Source organism: Sapajus apella, unplaced genomic scaffold (assembly GCF_009761245.1).
Source record: "Sapajus apella isolate SASKATOON/1434 unplaced genomic scaffold, GSC_monkey_1.0 scaffold3, whole genome shotgun sequence".
Lineage (NCBI taxonomy): Eukaryota > Metazoa > Chordata > Mammalia > Primates > Cebidae > Sapajus > Sapajus apella.
The window spans coordinates 47739495-47759444 of record NW_022436943.1 but is presented as its reverse complement, the minus strand read 5'-3'; the positions used below and the strand labels follow the sequence as shown (position 1 = coordinate 47759444).

The window sequence follows — 19950 nt, the reverse complement described above, 5'->3', positions numbered from 1 at the left end:
ATTCTTGCCGCTTTAGTACGGAGAACAAAAAAAACAAAACCAAAAAAAACTCACAAGCAACCGCTAGGAAAGGTCTGACATTCTTGCCTCTGGCTCTAGCATTAACAATTTGCATTACCAGCGGCTGGAATCTGAACGGGGAAGACTGCTCTCGTGTCAAGGGTTCAGTCTCAGATCCTCCTTGGGCAGAGATGGAACTGGCTTCTCTTTCTCTTTGGAGCGCCCAGAGCGGGAGCCTCAGAGCCGGCCTGCTCGGCCGAGGCGGCGGTGGGCGCTGACTTGGCAAAGGGCGCAATTGCGGCTCTGCGTTTCTGAGCAGAGCGCCGCGACCCCGCCGGGGCTAGGGCGGCAGCGCAGCTCTCCGCCTGGCTAGAGCAGGGCCGCAAGCTGCGGCACCTTTCAGAACGAGCTCCAGATGGGGTTGGCCCCCGGTGGGGGGCCGGGTGGCAGCTGCACTACCCAGGCGGGCGAGTGGTCCAGAGCTCTTTTTCCCTATTCCGACCTGTGGATTTAACGCCAGCACAGGGTGGCGCACCCCACCTCCTTCCATCTTCAAGCACCAGGGGGGGAGGGGACGCGTGTGCGCGCTCCTCCCCCAGGCGGGAGCGCGGCCCGAGAGCATGCAGACTGCGCCTGCGCAGCCCCGCTTACACTCCTCCTCCTTCCGCTTCGCCCCGCCCCCTTCCTCCTTGTGCTGCCGCTAGGGGTAGCGGCGTCGGCTGCGGTCCGGGAGCGCGGCTGCTTTGAGGGCTCGGGAACCCTACAGAGTGGGGACGTGGGGAGGCTATAGGGTGAGAAAGCCGGCCAGAGAGGAGGGCGGCGCTGGAGGAGGGCGGCGCGTGGCTGACTCATCCCTCTGGAAGATCAGACTGATCTACACACACACTCGCGCGTCCGCCCGCCCGCGCCGCCCCACCTCAGCCGGGAGGCGCCCGCCCGCACCTCCCTCCCGCCCTCTACGGGCGCTGTCCGGGCCCGGCCGTCTCAGAGAAAGTTTTTTCCATCCGAGGGGCCGGAGCTGCCGCGGGCCTTTTGGAAGGGCAGAGGGACGGAACAGGAGGCGAGAGCCGCACGGGCCCGCGGTTTGCATGGTGCCCGGCGCCTCGGCTGCCTGGCAGGAGGACCTTGGGGCGGGGTCGGGCCGAGCCCAGCTACTTTTCCCCTCAGCCGCGCCAGAAACCGCCTTCGCGGAAGGCCGCGGGGGTCCCCGCTCCTCAGCTCGTCATGTCCCGGCTGCTGCCGCTGCTGAGGAGCCGGACCGCGCGCAGCCTGAGGCCGGGCCCGGCCGCCGCCGCGCCCCGCCCGCCGTCCTGGAGCTGCTGCGGGCGGGGGCTGCTGGCGCTCGCGCCCCTCGGCGGCTTCCCGGGCGGTCCCCGGCGGCTGGGCACTCACCCCAAGAAGGAGCCCATGGAGGCGCTGAACACGGCGCAGGGCGCGCGCGACTTCATCTATAGCCTGCACTCCACGGAGAGGAGCTGCCTGCTCAAAGAGCTGCACCGCTTCGAGTCCATTGCCATCGCCCAAGGTAAGGGGGGTGGGGGGGCGAGCCCGGGGGCCCCAGCGCCCTCCGCTTGCCGCCAGCCCACCGGGAGCCCTCCGCGGCCCTCGGCCTTGGAACCCCGCCGCCGCCCCCCATCTGCCCCCCTCGCCCGCCTGGCCCCGCGCCTGGGACGGCTGGGGGCGGGGGTACCTTCCGCAGCCCGAGTTTCCCCCAGGCAGGTGGGACGGGCGCGAGTGGCGCCAGGCAGTTGAGGCCGGCGCCTGGCTAGGTCCTCACCAGCCTCGGAATCCGGAGCTTCGGCCTAAAATGCCAGGTGACATTGTTGGGATTCTGTTTGATTTGCCCGGTGCCTCCCCTCCCCAGCCCTCCTGTCCCTTAGCCTTTGCTGCTTGCTTTCGAGCGAGCGTGCACCCGCGCAGGTGGCACGCCGTGCCTGCTTCGAGAAAGTGCTACAAACCCGCCTGGCAGGAAGAAACTTTTTGAACGGTTATCAAATGAAGATCTATGGGTGGGTAGCCAAAAGAAGGGGTGTAGCTGCAAAAGTCGGGGATGCTCTCAGCTGCTTGTTTCCACACACGTCTGGTTGCATTAATTAGAGCAGCCAGAGGAAAAGTTTTTGCCAGAAATGGAAAGATAAATTCAAGGGAAACTCCAGTTTTGTTTTTTCCCAGAGATTAAAAGAATGAAATAAATAAGGAAGTATATTTTTTGAAAATCTGTAGCTCTGCAGTAAAAGTCAGACTTCTGCTCAAAAGTAATTTGGAACGATGAAACCAAAACTGTTTTTAAGCTAACATGTTAAAATAGGATATTTGAAAAACAAGTCCAGAATGGGGTCGGTCAGAATTTGAGTCTAGGTGAAAAGGCTAAAAGTTCAGAAAATCAAAAGGATGAAAGGAGCAAACAACTAAAATGGTTGTCTTAAAATATTTCTGTCACTTACAGTTATGTAAACAAAACTCATTGCTTCAGTTTGTATTACATTCTGATGTGTTTGAAAGTTTTAAAGTTTACTCCCCCTTCTAAACTTGGTAGGTATGTTCACATCTCATAGATTCCTAAGTTTAGAGCACATTGATTCGGATTATGGCATTTGATTTGCCAGAGACACTTGCAAGTGTATCTTTAGCTGATGTGCAGGAATGAGGAAAGAATTATTTACCTCAAGTAAGCATGACGTTATCTGTACTACTTCAGAAACTTCTTTTAGTTGTGGCTTTTAATCACATTTCCCTACCTCCCTCAGTTCAGGGAATGGTGAACCAATTTATAGTGGATGATTGATTCCAGACATTGTTTACCCACAGTGCTTTTATAGGAAAATGTAACATCCTATCAATTCCGTTATTAAATATGTAATCATGATGGTATATGAAATCATAATCAAACACTAGGACATTTGTAGTCTATGTGTGGAATCAGTATGCAGTTTAAAAGTAGTCAATTCTGAAAATGTGCTCCTTAGAAAATAATATAGTCAATCATGTACTAGAACGTTAATTTTTGAATCTCCACTGACAAAACTATTCAAACACACATTTTACCTTTTCCAAGTAATTTCTTGGAAATTCTGCATTGTCAACAAGTTACAAGATTGTAGGGCCCTATGAATATAGTTTATGGCAGTTCTTGAAAAGCATGTCCGCAATGTGACTGAAAAAATTTTTTCTCATACGTTATTTTTGTACATGTCAGCAATATTGCAGTAGCGATGCTACATTTCCTAACAAAGGTAATATTTTAAATTCAATATGGTTTTAAATGTTCTGAAAAGGACCTAAACACTTTAATCAGTGGAGATCATTAACATCAGTTAAACTTAGTTATGTAACTAATATGAGAAAGAAGTTAGTACTTTAAATTGCCTTCTTTGCCCAGGAGAAACAGTCAAGGATATTTGAAACAATGGTTAGATGCTTATCTCTCCTATTTATAAGCTAGAGAACATCAAAGTTTAAATCAGCGATTTTTGCTGATGTTGATGACGAACGATTGTCCTATGAATCAAATGACACAGATGCTGCTTTTTTGTTAGTATAGTCTTGGTGTTCACTTACTGCTTTCAGTATCAATACATATAGTTATTATGGAGATCACTGGAATCATTACTTAGGAAATTACCTATTCAATAATCATTTAAGGTATAAGGGATTTTGTTATGTTGAGAATGCATACAGCTCATTCCATTGCTGAAATCAACATTTTTTTTTCCAGTCAGATAAATAAAAAACTCCCATGTTTTCTTCTATTGTTGCTTTTTGAATGATGTTTTTCAATACTCAACTAATGTATTAAGTGTTGTCTACTAAGTGTACTTTCTAACAAAATTAATTCTATCAAAAGGGCTATTTCTTGCCATAGAAAATCTTAAATGTCTTTAGAAAGGGTGCTTGTATAAACTAACGAAATGTTTTGGATTTGGAATGGAAACATTACTGAAAAAAAATCATCCATGCTTTAATATGGCAGTGGAATCTGCTGTTGAAGTTTGGTACGTTTGCCCTTTATCTTTCTTATATGTTTATCAGTAGGCATGTGATATAATCTGTGATGAGATAAAGCTTTGGAATGAGTTTGTAATAGATAAGGCAGACCTTGTGGGATGTCTTATCATAGTTAAATAGGATATTGTGATTTTTTAAAATTACTAACTGATTTCCTCCCCAATTTTAAAAGAAGTTGATATTGCACCTTCAGTTTACTTGCTCAGCTTCTTCTTCCATAAACAGACCATATTCTGCTGATAGTGCATTGTTCATGTTTTTACAAGTAATACTGGCAAGCTGACAGTATTACAGTTGCCTTTCAATGTTAGCCAACATTTTTAAAACAAATTTTCTTCCCAATTTTTATAATTAGTATTTCCATTTATAATTATTTTTAAAGGCTTTTAAAATCTAGCAATTTGGTATTGAAAGATAGACAGTGTTCATTGTATTAGCTGTCCATTGTGGTATAACAAATTATCCTAAAACACAGTGGCTTAAAACAAGCATGTATTAGCCCATAATTTCGGAGGCTCAGGAATCCTGTAGCATCTTAGTTGAGTATTTCTGGCTCAGGATCTTATGAAGTTGAAATCAAGCTCTCAGCTGAGGTGACATTATCTGAAGTCTTGACTGGGGCTGGAGGATACATTTCCAAGAAGTCTCACTCCCATGGCCGTTGGCTAGATGTCTCAATTTCCTCCCGTGTGGTCCTCCACAGGGCTGCCTGAGTATTCTCACTACATGGCAGTGGGTTTCCTCCCGAGCAAGTGATGAGAGAGAGAGCACTCGCGAGTGTGTGTGCGAGTGCATGTGTGAGTGTGTTTGCAAGACTGCACCTGTGAGCACCTAAGCTGGAAGCCACAGACAGACTTTTATAACAGTCTTAGAAGTGACAGTCTGACAGTTCAACTCTTTTGTCCTGACACAATGTGGGAGAGTACTACACAAGGTGTGAATACAAGGGAGTGGGAATCATTGGGGGCACATCTTGGAGGCTGGCTTCCACACTTATTTAAGATGGTGTAATTAATCCTTATCAGGGAGTTACACAGAGAAACAAGAACTTGCTATTGGAGAGGTACAATGAGAGATATGTTTTGAAAAAAAGGAGCTTCTTAGGGAATATTTTTTGTTAAATGTGTACTTAATATATTTAAAAAATGAGATTCTTTTTACACTTAGCAAATAACAACAGATGTATTGAGGTGAACCGAGCAGTTTTTTTTATCAATGTTAGATCTTAATTAGCTTGCATTTTTTGGTTCCTCTATATGAGTGGTATTGTGTCCTTTTGACTTTTTTTTTTTTTTTTTTTTTAACCATTTATCTACATTAACCAAATAATTCTAAACTTTAATCTTGTAGTCCTCCATTTTTTGTGATTGTTTAAGGTAGGGTGAAGAGCTTTGTTTTGAGATCTTGCTATATAGCGTAAGAGGACTTTGACAAAACAAAAGACTGGAAGATAAAGGGTTTATACTAAATTGAATATCTAGAACACTTAAAAATAAATTGAGATTTGCTATGGAATCCCTGTTCACTAGAGATCTTGGACCTTTAACAAGATTAGCCTCTTTTTTTCAGCCCATTGTTCAGGATTATGTGAGAAAGTAGAAATTCTCTTTTTTTCTTTTTTTAATTTTTTTTGAGACAGAGTCTTCCTCTGTTGCCCAAGGTGGAGCGCAGTGGTGCGATCTTGGCTCACTGCAACTCCATCTCCCAGGTTCAAGCGATTTTCCTGCCTCAGCCTCCTGAGAAGCTGGGATTATAGGCGTGCACCACTGTGCCTGGCTAAGTTTTATATTTTTAGTAGCACTGGGGTTTCACCATGTTGGCCAGGCTGGTCTCAAACTCCTGACCTCAGGTGATCTGCCCAGCTCAGCCTCCCAAAGTGCTGGGATCACAGTCATGAGCCTCCATGTCCAGACTGTATTAGTTTTCTATTGCTTCTGTAAAATACAGTGGCATAAAACAACATATTCTCTTAGAGTTCTCGAAGTCCAAAGTTTAAAATAAGTCTTTAAGGGACCAAAATCAAAGTGTCAGCAAGGCTCTGTCCTTCTGGAGACTTCAGGGGAGAATACGTTCTTTGCTTCTTTCATCTTTTGGGATTCCTTGGTTCCCGGACTCATCACTAAAATCTCTGCTCCTTCATCATCATCTTCATTGACCTTTTAACCTCCCTCTTATAAGAACCCTCATGATTATATTTAGGTTTTACCTGGATAATCCAGGATAATATCACTTTCTCCAAATCTTAATTACATTTGCAAAATTCTTTTTGCCATATAATGTAACATATTTACAGGTTAGGGAATAAGAATTTGGGGTATCTTCAGGGGCCATTATTCATCCTACCACAGACTTATTATGACCTAGCTTTGGAAGTTCCAGAACATCATTTCTGCTGCATGTAATTGGTCAAGCAAGTCACTAAAGCCAGTCCAGATTCAGGAAGGGAAATTAAAAGGAGGACAGAAAGGTGATTACTTATCTATCAGACTTCTCGCCTCTCTATTAAATAGATCCTTTGGGTAATTGTTTTCCGTCATTATGTTGTCTCTTCACTTCTAAGTTCTTGACTAAATTCTAAATATTAGAAACTCGGGAAATATGGCTTCCAAGTAAGTCAAACACATCTATAATTTAATTTACTAGTAATTAATTTGCTGTTTTTCAACTTAATAGTAATTTATTGCTTATTTATTACTTCTGATAAGCAAATTTTTATGAACAAATTTGTGGATAGGAAAATTGAAGTAATATAAAGTCAGTAATTTATAGGGTCGTCCAGAGGGTCAGGTTGAACTACAGATAATAGATGATCTTGAATGTTTGGGATGCTGTGATATTGAGCCGTTATTAATGGAGATTGTTTTCATTTTTCTAAAAATAATGATGAGTTTGCATAACCACACTCTTGTCTGGTTTCCTTTGGTGTGTTTGGGTATAAAATAACTGGAACAAATAGGGACTAATTCCTGAGTGTAGATTTTATTAGCATCTTGCCCAAGTCATCCGAATTAATTAGTATATAGCTTTATAGGACTCTAGTCTTGTCTTTGACTCACAGGTTTATATTTGCTTTAAGTAAAGGAAAACATGTAAAAACAAGTAGTTATATATTAAAATGACCTCAGACAGACAATACGAGGTAAGAGTAAATAAGAGGTTCTTGTAGATAAAAGACTGTAGGTGACAAAATCATTTTTCTTAAGCTCTAAGACATTTACTTTGATTGCTTTTGGTGGTAAAATATTTGAACATATTGCATTTTTTCTCTGCCTTAGTAAAAGTATAATGAACATAATTTAGCTTCTACCAGATTTGGAGTTCTTATATACTATATTTTAATACAATACGTTTATTTGGGGTTACTTCTATTTGCAGACATACTAGTCATTACACCAAATGCCTCCAGAACACTGCTGTTTCAGTTGGCATGATTTTTAGACTCTGTCATAGTGGTAGTGAAATGTGTTGGACTTAGTTTGCCCCTCCCTCCTCCTCAGTGCTCTCAGACTATTCTACTCTATTCTCATTCATTCCTTTTAGCTATGGCAAACTCTTTTCTGCTGTGTAAAGAGGTCTGCTTCTTGGCATTCTGTTTTTGTTTCTAAAGTCTGCTTTTACTTCTGCCAATTGTCACTCTTCCATTGTTTTTGATTTTCTTCTTTTTCTTTTACTTTTTATCTCTTTTTACTTCCCCCCTTTGCTTTTCAGTAGGGTTTAATCTTGATAGACATTTCAAGGATCACTGTTCTCTTTTGTGTTTTCAGCTAACTAGTTGCCTCTATTACATTATTATTGATTTTTGACTCTTTAGCTCTTACACTTAAGATCTTATTTTTGATAATAGCCCTCATAATAGGTTTTCTGGAATATTCTACTGCAAAGGTTATGGTATTTTGTGCAAAAATCCTTTAAATTCTTTTACTAAAGTTGTACTAGATAACAGAATTGCTCTAGATTACCTATTGGCTAAATGGGGAAGAATCTGTGCAGTTGCTGACCCTTTTTGTTTTTACATGGATGAATATATCAGTTATTATGGAGATTCTGTTGTAGGGGATTAATGAACAGGCTGCTTGGTTGAAAATGCATTAGAATGAAGCAGTTAACTGTGGAAATGGCTTAAAATTGTCATGGTTAAAGCTACAGTTGACAAGAAAATTTGGTTATTTCTGTAGCCTACAATAATTAATTTAAAATGATCACTATAATTAGGACCGATAACGTACCAAGACACACCAGAATGTTAGGAAGCTCATACAATTCTGGAATATATATTAGTATCATCTACGTAAACTATAACTCCAAGAAGGTTAAACATCATTTCTTATTTGACAATACTTCCCATGTAATTTAACGTACCAGATAAGCTTCTTTATTATCTCTCTTTTGGATGCTGTGGGGCCCTCTGTGTAATGTCCCAAAGTTAGCTTTAGGTCAAAAGACTTAATTTTGAATTTGAAATTCGATTTTGAAAGCACATCAAATGTATCAAAGATACATTAACGTATCTTAATCAAAATAGGACCAAAGATCACTATAAAATAATAGTCATACTTTTAGCCAAAGTGGTAATTAAGAGCTTTAAAAGCAAAACCCTTTATTCTTTGATAGAGAAGTGACTCTGTTTTCCACACAATCAGAAATCCTAATGTTGGAAACGGGTTTATAACATTGGGAAAAATCTGCACCGAGAAAGTGGATCACTCAGCAAGGCTAGTTTACTTCCTGCAGGAAGGGTGCAATTTGCCTGCAGTCTTGCGGCAAGAGTACACCTGAACAAAGGAGACAGGGACATTTATGACTTTTATAACTTGACACAATTGTCCTGCTGCTGTGTCCAGTTTCCATTGGCCGGAATGGGACCTCACATTTTATGCTTGACCCGATTGGCTAAAAACTTGGATATTTCCTGAATAGATAAGGGGGAAAGAAGGAACAAGAGGAAGCTAGTCAGGAGAAGACCAGGAGGGTTTCCAAATAAGGAATGACATGCACCAGGGTTTGGAGCTTGCCCAGTTCTGTTCAGACATGCTGGAGCGAGTTAAGGTAGCTGATTCAAGGCATAGCTGGTTTAGAGAATATGTATACATGGGCGCATATATATATATATTTTGTCATCAGTTATCATTAGTTTATTATAAAAGAGAGATATGGAAATTATTTACATGATGAAAGATTTCAGAACTTCAGTGGAATGGGCGGCTTCACATTGATGCCATTTCAATAGTGACTTATTTCAGTCTACATACTTTCCAAGAATGTCACCATCTCTAAATAGGAAATAATCCTTGTCTTCTAGAACTACTTTGGTGCCTCCATATTCTGGGAGAAGAACTTTATCTCCAACTTTCACGCTAACTGGTTGAATCTCTCCACCCTTTCCCTTAGAACCCGATCCAACAGCGACTACTGTTGCTTGCAATACTTTTCCTTGAGATTTTTCTGGAAGCATAATGCCTCCTTTGGTTACAGTTTCAGCAGCACTCCTTTCAACCAATACTCGGTCAAAGAGGGAAAACTTTCTAAACGCCTGTCCTGCCATGACTCCCTCAGTCTCAGACTCGTACTCTGCTCTGGCACACCGCGGCAAGGAGAGACCCCTACATGGGTATATTTTTATGCTAATAGTGGATAATGGCCACAGAGCAAGAGATTGTAACTCCTTATAATGTAGTCTAAGATATAAACTTTGAAGAAGAACTTTCCCATCTCTTACAATTCCTCTTCTTTTTATTTCATAATTCTTCTTCAAACTTTTCTAATAGGTCCTTGCTTCATTGTTCAGCTTGGTCTTCTAACAGAAGTAATTTCTCTGGATAGGGTGGAGGAGGAGTTGGAGATAGGTTAGCGAGGGTAGTATTAATGAGCCTTTGCACAAGTCCTCGAATACAGGGTATAACACAACATCCTACAAGAAGTATACCTAATACCACTACGAGGGAAGTGAAGACTGGTGCCAAAGTGTCCTTGCATTTGCTGAATCAGTTCTCTAGCCAGTTTGAAATGGGGTTATTCCTGAATTTTTGGCTAGTTCATTAGATAGGGCCATAAGTCCCTGTAAGGCTCTCATGATACTTCCATCTGGAGCCGTGTTATTTGGAATGAAAGTACAGCATTGAGTCTCAATCATTACACAAACACCACCCTTCTCAGCTAATATCATATGAAGAGCAATCCTGTTTTTTCATGCCATTTGGCTGGTAGACCTTAACTGTTCTGTGATTCCCTTAACAGCATACTTGGTATAGTTAACAAATCGTTGTTGATTATAATAAATGTAATTTATCCAGTCTACACTTTTATTTATTGTCACCCACCAGAATAGTATTGATTCAAATACAGCAGCTATCTGATCTCTGGCTTTAAATTCATTTGGAACTCCTCTTGGGACCCCAATTGCATCTAGGTACACATGAGAATCAAAAGACCCATATGCGGGGCTCCTCTTGTATGTTGTTGGTGGGTTTCCTCTATCTTTGGTTGATGAAATGTCTGGGTAAAAGGGAGAGCTAATTGGACTATAGCGCAAGTACCTCTCCAGTTATTTGGCAGAGTGTCCAGTAAGGGTCCCCTACAATACCACTATATGTCCACTTGGGGATGACTGATGGAAGACTGATGGGTTAGCTCTCCAAAGTGCCTTACTTCACTACATCCTATGAAGTTTCCAAGGAATATTGAGTTCTCCTCCTGCCGTGAGAGGCATGAGGCGAACCCTACCTCAGAAGATGGAGGTTGAATGGCCCTCAGGGGTCGACTCCACAGGGTGTTGAACCTCAGGAAATAGCAGAGAAAGAACTTGGCACAATTTGTTATTCCAGGTGTTGGAATCCTGAGAAAGAGCTACTATGCATTCCATGTCTGCTTGATTTGAGAACCATCCAAGTAGAAAGGGGACAACCTGGGCCTCTGGCCTACTATGTGCACAAGCATCAGTCACTTTTATTTAAGATGTGATCAGAATATTTAATCCATTCTAACCAGGCATTTGCATCCTTATATCCTGTTTCAATGGATATGGTTTGCCTTAGATCCTCTACTTCTACCATTGAGACTTTGGTTTTGTCATTGTGTCTAGGAGGAGTGATTGATAAAGAGGTTAGGAGCAATAAAGTGCATTTCAAAAATTTCTTTAGGATTCTATCCTGAAATGTTGGCTCCTATACCATAAATACGACTTAATGAAGGGGAAGAGTTTTCAGATGTTGCAATAACAATAGTAAGCTGTATAGGATTACATTGGTTATATTGACAGCTAGAAGGAGTAATTCCTTTGGTGAAGTGGATGTATAGTTTTAAGGACTGACAAAGACCTATGGAAGCAGTGTATCCTAAACCTTTCCTGTTCCATATGATATTAGACTAAGCAGAACATAGAGATTCTGTTTTAGATGGACAAGAGTCTGATTTCTACCAATTAATACAGCTACTATTCCTTGGATTACTAGTTTCCTTAGAGGAACTTGTTATGTCTTCCTAATCTGAGGAAGTCTAAGAGGGATAGAGACATCTTTCTGAAGCAGCAAGCTGTCCTTGGTTATGCATATCTCCACAAGGCATAACTAAACAGACATCAAAAGCAACAACTTGGGGTAAGCCAGATCTGATCACATTAATGACAAGATGGGGAGTAGTTAAAGGAAAAAAAAAGAAAAAAGAAAAGATAGATGGATTAAGCTTTTCTTAGCTTTAATTTGGTAGGGTCTGATCCTGTAACAATAGCCCATGATTCTAACAGTAATGGCACTTTCTTGACTCGGGTGTGATGTGTCCATCTCTTTCCTGCTGTATGAATGGCAGTCTTGATGGCTAGCAACACGAGGTAGGGTAGCCTCCAGACTGGTGCTAGTGTACTGAAAATTCTAGGAGTGGTGCCTGCGCTAAGAGACCTATAATCTTTGTTAAAGAGCAGGTTAGTGGTTTAAGAAAAACCTGTTGTGCTTTTATTTTAATGTCCACTTTACAGAAAAACTGGATGATACCTCTTTAACTTTAGCTAATATGTTTACACACCAAATTTCCTTGACAATTAACATTTCAAAACTCGCTTAAACTTTCAAAGCAAAAATTATACATCTCTTGCATAAATTCCTTTTTATAACATTTTCCACAACTATCATAGACAATCTTAACTTTGTTTTATAACTTTCGTTACTAAAGGTGCATTCTTATATCTATAACTTTCTTAATATTTGTCTTCTTCCTAATCTCTCTTCTTTGTCTCTCATTTTCTCTTTGTCTCCTTCTTTCTCTCTTTCTCTCTGACTCTCTCTCTCTCTTACTCTGTGTCTCTCTCTCTCTCTGGCTCTCCATGTGTACTGTTTCTTCCCTTGAAAAGAGAATACTTAGAATGAACCTTAACTCTATCTAAGTTTTCCCTCTGGGGCAATAAAAATGTTGAAATGTTTTTTTAGAAACTTCTGCATATCAATAGGCATCCTTAGATGAGACTAATTGAGCAATCCTCACTTTCAAATGAAATGAATTACCTTTAGTAAAATTTTGCTTTCTTTAAGTGTTTGCTGCTTCCAGGGCTTAATATTTATAAGGTATAGGTAGGTATAGCCAGAAGGTTGAGGACTCAGTTCTTTAGAAATTAAGGATCTTACATTACACTGAATCTTGGTTTTCGCTCCTAGATCACCTTGATCAATTTAACCAATGATTTTTCCCTACCTAAGAATGAAAGGAAAAGAAACAAATGGGGTAGAACACAAAATTTCCCATGAATTTCCAAAAGCCAAAGCTTGCATCCCTGTAAATTACCCCAAATTTACTGAGTAAATTTGCCATTTACTACCAGTTTCTTTCTGACCCAGTCAGACATCTGAGGCCTCTTACTGGATCCATGCCAGTTAATGATTAGATCCAATTCTGTGCTGGACCCAGTCCAGTTTCTGTCACAACTTCCAAATTCAGTTCAGATGGAAACATTGCTCAAACTCAGATAGCTAAAAACGTACATTCATGGAGCTTTGGAATCCTAGAGAGCGCCTACTCATAATCCCCATTTGCTGTGAGAGAGCAGTAGACACAGTGGATCCTGTGGGTACCTCACTTGGTCACTTGTTTCTGAGGGTTGCTGGAAGCTTGTCTTTGGATCCCACTTCTCACAGCATCTGTTAAGGAAAAACTTTAGACAAATTAAGTTGAACAGTTTATTTGAGCAAAGAATGATTTACAAATTGGGCAGCCCCCGAACCAGAATAGATTCAGAGCCACTCTGGAGTTGCTTCATGGTCAGAGGGGATTTATGGATGGAAAATGGAAAGTGATGTATGGAAAATGGAAGTGAGGTGCAGAAGCAGGCAGATTGGTTACAGGCTGGCATATGCCTTATTTGAGTGTTGTTTGAAGAGTTTGCTACCTGTGAATGCATTATAGTATGGCTGCTGTGATTGGCTGAGACTCAGCTATTTGTTACAAGATTACAGTATGTTTACATATCCAGTTAGGTTATAGTTCATTATATATGGAGAAACCTTTAGGCTTAAGTATATAAGGAGGGAGCATTAGGTTAAACTTAATTTAACAACACCATCTTCACTACTATTACTTACCAATTATTGAGTACTTGTGTACCAGACATAGCTGAGTTTTTATGTGATTGTTTTGTTTACTTCTCTTGTAGGGAGAAGGAATTATCTCCATTTTATAGATTAATATACTAATGCTAAGATTAGCTTGCCTCAAATCCTTCAACCAGTATGTCAGAGTAGAGTTAATAACAACTTTGGCTAGGTGTAGTGGCTTATGCTTGTAATCCCAGCATTTTGTGAGGCCAAAGTGGGTGGATCACCTTAGGTCAAGAGTTTGAGACTAGCCTGGCTAACATGGCAAAACCCCAAATCTACTTAAAATACAAAGATTAGCTGGTTGTGGTGGCAGACGTTTGTAATCCCAGCTACTCGGGAGGCTGAGGCAGGAGAATCGCTTGAACCCTGGAGGTGGAGGTTGCAATGAGCTGAGATCATGCCATTGCACTCCAGTCTAGGCTACAAGAGTGAAACTCCATCTCAAAAACAAAAAACAAAAAACAGCGATGTCTGAAGTCAGAAAACTAGTATTTAGGATTTGTAACTCATAAGTCTGTAATCTTTAATTTTCCTTTAGATTTTTGAAAGATTTATTTTTATTTATTTTAGAAAGAATTCCTAACTCAAATGAATGATTTTTTTGAAACAAAAGTCTGACATTTAACCCATGGGAAAGCTTTCCAGACTTTGAGTTCATTTTCAGCTTTCTGGGTATTGGGCACTTGTGAGATAACTATATAAAGATATCCAGTAGTTAATTGTATTTATCAACTCTGGAGCTCCAGAGTAAGAGTCAAATTTGGGAATTCCACCCTATGGTAGTAACTAGGGCTAGGCGGCATAAATAGAGTGATAGGAGAAGATCTCAGGAGAGAATGCCGAAAAACACCAGTGTTTATTGGAAGAGAAGAGGAAGAAGAACGATAAGTACAAATAGAGTGAGGAGTAATGTCCAGAGTGACAGGAAAAAAGATAATTATGATATCCTAGAAATTAAGAGTAGGATAGGGCATTTCAAGAAAGAGGGAATTAGGCCAGGAATGATGGCTCATACCTGTAATCCCATCGCTTTGGGATGCCGAGGTTGGAGGATTGTTTGAGTTCAGGGGTTTGCAACCAGCCTGGATAACATGGTAAAACCCTGTCTCTACTGAAAATACAAAAATTAGCTTGTCTTGGTGGTGCATGCCTGTGGTCCCAGCTACTTGGGAGGCTGAGTTGAGAAGATCACTATAGCCTGTGAAGCAGAGGTTGCAGTGAGCCGAGAACGCACCACTGCACACCAACCTGGGTGACAGAACATGACCCTGTCTCAGTAAGATAAAATAAAATAAATTAAAAAAAAAAGGAGTGATCTGATGTTTTAGATGGGTCAAGTAAGAGGAATATTGGGGCTGAGGTGTGTGGGGTCCATTAGATTTAATAACGTGAAAGAGATTGATGTCTTTGTCAGAGCAGTTTTAATGATAGCTATGTGAGGAGAAGCCAGATTTTATCTGGCTGAGAAGGGAGTATCAATAAGGAAGGATTCAGCTTTCTGAAGGAAACTTTGGATATGGAAGGGAGATAGCTTCCTTATCCAAAAGTGGCAATAGCTTGATTTTATTTGAGATTGTCTCTTTACTTATAAGTCAGAAATTGAATTTATTTTATGTACATGTTACTGGTGTAGAGACAAAGGGAAATCTCCTTTGCCCTCTGAAGATTCACTGACAAAAGGCAGATTAATAAGAGAAATGGCCTACAAATGTATTAATATGCATGGGGGAAAGTCACAGAGTGATTACACAGTATCCTAATGGGGCCCACATACTTATTTAAGAAGGGAGGGAAGAGATGGGTAATAATATAGGTCATTCTTGTGCTGTTATAAATAAATACCTGAGACTGGGTAATTTATAAAGAAAAGAGGTTTAATTGGTTCACCGCTCTGCAGGCTATATAAGTATGGCAGCATCTGCTGCTGAGGAGGTTTCGGGGAGCTGTTACTCTGGGCAGAAGGCAAAGCAGGAGCAGGTATTTTACATGGCAGGAATAGGAAGAATAGAGACTGGGGGGAGGTGCCATACACTTAAACAACCAGATCTGGTAAGAACTCACCATCAAGAGAGTAGCACTGAGGGGATGGTGCTAAACCATTCATGAGAACTCTGCCTACTTGATCCAGTCACCTCCCACCAGGCTCTACCTCTAATACTGGGGTTATAATTCAGTGTGAGATTTGGTGGGGTTACAGATCCAAACCATATCAAGGTTGATGTGCTGAGGAGCGATAAATGATTACTACAGAAGATGAGTGGATCAGGGAACAGAGATTAATTTGTAACTATAAACAGATGTTATCTTGTGGGCCTGTTCAGGTTTGGTTACATTCTTTGTCTTCTTTTCTTCAGTAAATAATGAGATAACAGGAAGGATCAGGAAGAACAACTGTTCTGTGTGGTGGGTCTGTCTGCTCTTTATGTAGATAGGGGAAAGTCTCTGGCTCCAGAGTCTGTTACCTCTAAGGGCCTCTCATTTGAAATACTCATTACACCAGGGAGTCATATTTTGGGGCTTCAGTAGTATACTTATTTTTTATAGAAGGTCTTGTGTAGAATTCTAGTTCATTAGTGATACTATTCTCATACTATATGAATTTAAGTTTCCAGTCTTCCACTTACTTGGTTCCATTCTGATTCTCAATATATTTATAAATTAGAGAACAGCATTCTTCTTGTTCCATGCTTTGAAATATGATTTTACAGCACATTTTTCTATAGCTGGGAATAATAACTATCTTGTAGGCACAGGTCTAAAGAGGGGATCTCCTTCCATTTCTATAATGTCAAAAATCTTATTATGTTTCTCTGCATGTCTTGAGGAAACTTAAAATTAACCAGAGCATTTCATTATGAAAGCTTCAATATCACAAGTAGGCAAATCACACCTTTTAAAAAGCAACATTGTGTAGAAAATGTGCAGGCCACTCAGCAGGTAAGATCTTTTCATGATAACCTTCTTTGGTAAGAAGCTGACAGATGAAATGGAATTTAAAAAAAAAATTGTTTTCGAGACAGAGCCTCACTCTGTCTGCCAGGCTGGAGTGCAATGGCACAATCTTGGCTCACTGCAACCTCCGCCTCCCGGGCTCAAGTGATTCTCCTGTCTCAGCCTCCCAAGTAGCTGGGATTACAGGCACACACCATCGCGCCCAGCTGATTTTTGTATTTTTAGTGGATACGGGTTTTCACCATGTTGCCCAGGCTGGTCTTGAACTCCTGACCTCAGGTGATCCACCCTCCTCAGCCTTCCAAAGTGCTGGGATTACAGGTATGAGCCACTGCGATCGACCTTGAAATGGAATTTAAATAGAATTTGCCAAAATTTATATTTGTACTGTCTCCAAATATGCAGATAAATTAGCAAAGTCCATCTTTTGGTTTTTCTTTTCCTACAGTTACATTAAAATTTTCATGGAAATCAAGAAGATGATATGAAACTTCATTTTTCAAATTAAAGTACCTAAGAGCTAAGGGAACTTTTTGTTGTTGTCATTGCCATATTTCAGTGCATCATTCTTTATATGGTAGGAAATATGATTGTTGAAACAATCTGATTGAATCAGTTCTGCACTGTAAAGTGCTAACACATTTGTTTTTAAAATTTTCCATTTTGTTTACTCAATGGACATTTTAGTTGCAGCCTCTGAATCAGGAAATGCAACTTCATATAGTTTCATAGAGCAGCCAAGGGAACAATACAATACATAATGCATGTTTGATTGTATGATATGTCCAAGTTAACTCTGTGGCCACTATTTGGGCATGGGTATCTTTATCTTCTAATTGAGTTAGAAATACTTACCTGTCTAGTCCTGGATTTGTAACATTCAGTTACAGAGTTACAAAAGAGAGTTTTCACATCCTCTTTTCCACAGGCTCAATCCCAAATTCTTTTCTGCATATTGTATAATATGCTGTACTTGGTTGTTTACCTCCCAGATTTAGTTGCATGCATTCTTCCATTGATCGTTAGAATAGTAGAGTTGTTTAACTGTACCAGTGCTAGTCTCATCATGATGGTGTTTGTGTTATTCTTCTCATTTTTATTATCTAAATTCATAGAAAACATGGTCATAGTATTCATAATGTTAAAAAACAAAGTAGTGTTATTTCAATACACTTTGCAACAGTTCACAACCAAAGTCAAAAACAGATTGTTGATGTTCAGGATTACAACACACTTAAGTGGCATTACTAGCAGTGGTGTAACAATGGATAGTTCATAACCGTGAACTGTAAATCATGGTTGCCAGCAATAGTGGTCAAGGAAAAAAAGACAGAACAGTGTTAGCAACTAAGGAATGGAGATAATCTATGCCAGATCCATTTAATACTAAAAACCATACTGATGTTAGTCCCTGTTTGGGGGACCTTTGTATGAGTTTTGTACTTTCCTTCAATCTTCTGCACCCATCACCTAAAAAGAAACATTTTGTATTCCAGGGAAGGGTTTCCTGGGATGTAGGACTTTCAGTGCTAAAACTGAAACAGTTCCGGGTAGGCTACCCTACCTGCCCTAATGGTGACAGTATTTTTTGTTCCCACAGATTAAGGATTGACTCATAGAGACTGGGAGAAGGATCCATGAGTTTCATGTTCTTCCTACAATACTGCTATTCCCCTCCTTCAGGTTTCTGCTGTAGTGGGCATTTTCTTAGGACTTTCTTATCTTTTTTTGTGTGTGTCTGGTGGGATTTCTGGCAACAGAATCTGAAAGAAGGTGTAGATTCCCCCAATTTATGCATACCCTGGTAGCTTCATACTGACTGAAAATCTCCCACTCTGCCTTTAGCTATTCACCTACTGTTTAGCTATAGCCTTCTTATGGTGTCCAGTTGCATCTGTCCTAAGTAAGCAAGTACTAATATTCTATCTGTCCGTGCAGGTGCCTGCCTCTCTCGAGCTGGTTGATTGCTCTGTGACTTCTGTTCTCTTATGGTTTGGAAATAAGCCGTCAATTTGAATTGAATTTGACTGTGTTTCATTGTAAGGGTGGGATGAAGCCCCTGTGTTATATCACACAGTGAAAACTAGAACCCTGCTTCCCAAAGTTTAATTTGCATACATCATCTGGGAATCTTATTGAAACTGTGTTTCATTAGATTTGAAGTGGGGCCTGAGATTCTGTATTTCTAACAGATTCCCAGGGATTTCAGTGCTACAGGTCCAGGGACCGTATTTTGAGTAGCAAGGTTACAGAAAGTGTTTTTGTTTTTAAGACAGGAAAGAGTTGAAGACATGTAGATAATAGATTCAGGTATGCTTAAATTGTGAAAGGAAATAGGCAAACGTGATAATCATAATATAAGATGTACGTTTTGTGAACTGGCTGAATTTTATGTGCGTGAAAAATATATTCTGGTTTAAAAAAATCCTAGATTTTTTTTTTCTACTCAAAGGGACTTCTTAATGACAATTTGAAAAAAGGTGAATTGTTAACTCTGATTTTGTAGCTATGCAACAATCACTTTTGAGAAATACATGCTGTGTAAGAGGTATATTCTTTTGCTTATTTTCTTTTACTTCCCATTATTACCTGGAATACACTGTCCATTGGATAGTCTAATTTCTTTATTAAACTGTGGCCTTTATCATACTTTTATCTTTTCTGCTTTTTTTTCATGTTGTTCTCCCATGTTTTTCCCACCTTATTTTTTTGATTCTGTTTTACATTTTGAAACAGACTTAAATTTACAGAAGAGTTTCAAGTATGGCACAAGAAACTTTTTTTCTCCTCTCCTAAATCATTAGATAATAACTTTCTGATATGATGCCCTATCATTCCTTTCACAGATTGAGTTCCTTGGCAAGCAGTTTCTGAGACAAAGATGAACATGCAAGTAGTTGATTGAATAGTGCTCTTGGAATCCTCACCTTGGGAAGGGAAGGGAAGGGAAAGAAGGAGGCTTGGGCAGAGGTAGAAGTAAAATTGTGATATAATTTTAATGGAAGCTTCAGCTGACACTGTAGGGAGTTTTGGACATGGGATGACACTTTTTTGTTGTCTTGAGTTGGAGGGGAGGTTTGGGCCTCTGCCGCTGTGAAAACAGGCTATTAGATATGGAGTGCCATGGGCAGGGTACGTTTCCTTGAGTAAGGCAGCATTCTTCAGCTGAGTCAAATCCCCAAGATGACTGATTGTTGAAGGCTGTTTCTTTTCAGGACTTCTGGCAGCTAAGGATCAGATTATGTACCACAGTGTCCACTGTGACGGGAGTACTGTGGTATGTATTTCCTATAAACGAGAACATTGTCCTGAATAGCCACAATATAACATGGGCTTTTTTTTTTTTTTAAATTTATAAAGGAATTAAGTTTAATTAAGGTTTTTTTTTTTTTTTTTTTTTTTTTTTTTTTTTTTTTTT

At 40.4% G+C, this 19950-nt stretch overlaps 1 protein-coding gene and 1 pseudogene across 2 annotated transcripts in view; one reads left to right on the top strand and one right to left on the bottom strand.

Moving 5' to 3' along the window:
- Positions 1-676: 676 nt before the first annotated feature.
- TMEM65 (transmembrane protein 65) overlaps positions 677-19950 on the top strand; it is a 65195-nt gene continuing 45921 nt past the window's right edge. The window contains exon 1 of one of the 2 annotated variants that reach the window (XM_032246544.1): positions 677-1525. In XM_032246544.1, coding sequence (XP_032102435.1) covers positions 1225-1525 — 301 coding nt within the window. In that variant the 5' untranslated portion in view covers positions 677-1224. The remainder of the gene's footprint in view (positions 1526-19950) is intronic. The other variant, XM_032246553.1, reaches the window with a different exon arrangement.
- On the bottom strand, positions 9240-9547 carry LOC116529086 (annotated as a pseudogene).